General features: G+C 40.7%; 1 protein-coding gene across 5 annotated transcripts in view; it reads right to left on the bottom strand.

Annotated features, from left to right (window-relative positions):
* Ptprc (protein tyrosine phosphatase, receptor type, C) overlaps positions 1 to 3,269 on the bottom strand; it is a 104,997-nt gene that overhangs the window by 41,674 nt on the left and 60,054 nt on the right. For 4 of the 5 annotated variants that reach the window (XM_013017408.1, XM_013017407.1, XM_013017409.1 and 1 more), the window contains 2 exons: positions 2,471 to 2,545; positions 1,106 to 1,132 (listed from right to left, as the gene is read on the bottom strand). In XM_013017408.1, the coding sequence (XP_012872862.1) occupies positions 1,106 to 1,132; positions 2,471 to 2,545 (102 nt within the window). The remainder of the gene's footprint in view (positions 1 to 1,105; positions 1,133 to 2,470; positions 2,546 to 3,269) is intronic. The other variant, XM_013017412.1, reaches the window with a different exon arrangement.

Here is a 3,269-nt window from a genome sequence, read left to right as displayed (position 1 = left end):
GAAAGAAAGAAAGAAAGAAAGAAAGAAAGAAAGAAAGAAAGAAAGAAAGAAAGAAAGAAAGAAAGAAAGAAAGAAAGAAGGAAGGAAAGAAAGAAAGAAAGAAGAAAGACACAAATAAAATAAAATTAAATTAAAAAAAACAAGACAAAAAAAAAAGAAAGAAGAAAGATATGGCTTAGCATGAAGATGAACACAGACTGAGTGACCAAGTTGTAGAAGATGAGCAAAGGACTCAGTATGATAACATGATGTACAAAGTTATGTGAGTGTTAGGGGGAAAGAAAAAGAAAGGGGAGAGGATTATCCAGTGAGATTGGAGGGAAAGGATTTCCAGAGAAGATCACACAAATTGTGTTTTAAAATATGAGCAGCATGTGAGACATCAGCCCACAGAAGAGAGTTGTGGCTCCACTGTAAGCCCAGAAGAAGACAAACTGGTGTCATCACAGAGGCCAGAGGAAAAGCCTGTGTTCAGAACACTGTAGGCTGGCCCATAGTGCTTGAGTGGAAGCAGATGCAAGAGGAAGGCTGGGAAGGAAGCTGAACATAAACCAAGTAGAACAGGGGCTGGCTGATCAGCACATTGCTTGCCCGGGAAAGCAGTGATGTGAGTAGGGAGGCTTAGGAGGAAATAGGAAAATAAGGAAGAAGTAAAGGACCGTGAAGGAAGACTTTTCTGCGGATGAGAACAGAGGGAGGTGAGGCGTGAACAACTGTTTCCAAGTGTCTGTGAGGAGCCAGGCCCTGGGAAGGCCTGGAGACACTTCATAGACACTGAACATGTAATCCATGTTTCACATTTGTGAACCCAACGCCTCTCGCTCTCGCTTCATAAACACTTGATATTATATCTCCCAAACACCTAAACTGCAAATTAAGTGACTTTACCTACACTGTCTAGGTAATCATGTTTAATTTTAGTATTCAAAACTCAAGTCTGAATATGAAAGCCGATGCAATTCACAGTTAGTTGGTTCCTAAGATTGAGCGGAAGTCATTGGAAACTAGAGCTGGAGAGTTTTGCTTGAATTCATGGAATAAAGACAGAAATAATTACAATGCCATTCCAAAATGATTCATGCTGCCTCTCAGTAAATAAACTTACCACATGGTGGCCTCACTGCAGTAGTGGCTGGAAGAGAAAAAATAGTGGAATATTATAATTTTGTTTTGGACTATGTCTGCTACCATCATTCTGGGGAAAGGTAAGTTGGCAAAGTTCAACATCATAAACTGTAAAGTCTGTCTAGTTAGGTTTAACACATAATGCAGTTTTGCCTTGCGTCATGTTCTGACCTCAGAACTACAAATGTTATCAACTAATTAGCTAGTTCTCCAAAACACGTTCATCAATAGGCTCCCACCAATACAGCTCTGATAACAGCATTAAGATGTTTTGCTATCTCTGTGATCTTATGGGCTGAATGGATAGTTGAAGGGTCCTCATTATCTTCCTTAATCTCCAACTAGATTTACATATGATCCTCCTTCCGAGTGAAGTCAATTTTTCTTTGAAATGAGATAATAGGCCCGAGCGTGTTTTGCTCTCTAGTTTAATAATGTTTGTTAGCTCTTTGTACATACATTAGATCTAGGGTAATAAATTACTTTCTCAAAAAAAAGTGACTAGTGTCATATGTAAATATCTATGCATTGAACTAAAGAACTGGAAAGAGGTGGGCACCAGTGGCTCACACCTGTCATCCTAGCTACTCAGGAGGCTGAGATCTGAAGATGGTGGGTTGAAGCCAGCTAGGACAGGAAAGTCCACTAGACTCTTATCTCCAATGAACCACCAGAAAACCAGAAGTGGAGCTGTGGTTCAAAGTGATAGGTGCTAGCATTGAGCAAAAAGAGCTCAAGGATAGTGCCCAACTCTGGGTTCAAGGCCCCAGGCCCAACAACAGAAGAAACGGGAAGAAATGAATCTGTGGGAGAGAAGGGATCTGATCTGTAGCAATCACAGTGCCGAAGAGCTTGGGGAGAATGCTGAGCTTACAGGTTCTGCTTTGCTGACCCAGAGCTTGAGCCAGCGTGGCCTTTCCCAGAGGCCCCCGGCACTGACCCGCTGGCCTCTGGACGCCTGACTGAAACTACATTCCGTCTTTTACTACTTCTCCTTTGCAAAGAAAATCCTTTAAAAGAAATGACTCTTTTCTACACTAATACAAAACCTGCTCTTAAGAAGTAGTTCTAATAGCCTTGTCTGTGTCTCCTATATGTTTTCTCATAAAACACAGAGATCTTGAAAGATGTAACCGCAGGAACATGGCGGGAAGTGTAGCCACGTATCCTGGTCTCAAGGGCTGTAGCACAAAGCAGATGAGGCTCTAAATTCCATTTCTCAGCACGATGGAGAACAATGAATGCAATGTTTCCAGGAAAGCAACCCGATGGAGAGCAGGGGGAAGAGCCTGGCCGTCGGCCCCTCCCGGCCCTGATGCTTGCATGACTGGGGGTAAGTTGTCACCTATGGCTGGGGTTGGAGTGACAGTGTCTGCTGCAGAGCTCGAGGTGCTTGGTGCAATGGATGTAAGGTTGGAATCTGCAAGGAAACGAACAGAGGAAGGGAAGTTAATGACATCACCATGGGGAAGCGGGAGGGACATTCAGCTCCATTTCCTAGCTGATTTCCTTCTTCAAGCTGTGCTTGTTTCAAAAATAATTCTATCTCCACAGAGCTCTTTCAGATTACTGCAGCTTCAAGTCGTTTGAATTAAACATCGTATCGTTTGGAAGGAGACTATTTACTCCCTAATATGGTTCTTACCTGCTATGCCACCTTCTTGAAACCATCATTTCCCCCTTGAATTATTCTCATTTTTTGAATACTAATAAGGGTACCGATTAATTTTTTTCTAATGTCCATGATTTTCAGATTTTGCATATTTCATAGGCATATCAATCTTTTTATAAGTATTATTATATCTATGTTTATAGAAAGGAAAACTGATGCTCAGGTATAGTCCCTTGTCTTCCAATTAGCTAGCAAATGTGAGAATCATATTTAATTCCATACACACACACACACACACACACACACACAGTATTAATGTCTGTTATCTATGCTTTGCTGTGAAGTTTACAATATTGCTAACAAAATAAAAACTGACCAGAAAAAAATTACTGGTAAGTTCCTTTTATCTTATTTAATATCATGATATGAAAATTTATAAAACAGTAACCACTGAACAACCATATTTGGACTCATCTAGGCTGATAAAGAGAGAAAGAGAAAGAAAGAAAGAAAGAAAGAAAGAAAGAAAGAA

Source organism: Dipodomys ordii, unplaced genomic scaffold (assembly GCF_000151885.1).
Source record: "Dipodomys ordii isolate 6190 unplaced genomic scaffold, Dord_2.0 Scaffold35, whole genome shotgun sequence".
In the NCBI taxonomy this organism is placed as follows: domain Eukaryota; kingdom Metazoa; phylum Chordata; class Mammalia; order Rodentia; family Heteromyidae; genus Dipodomys; species Dipodomys ordii.
This window is presented reverse-complemented; position numbering and strand designations above follow the sequence as displayed.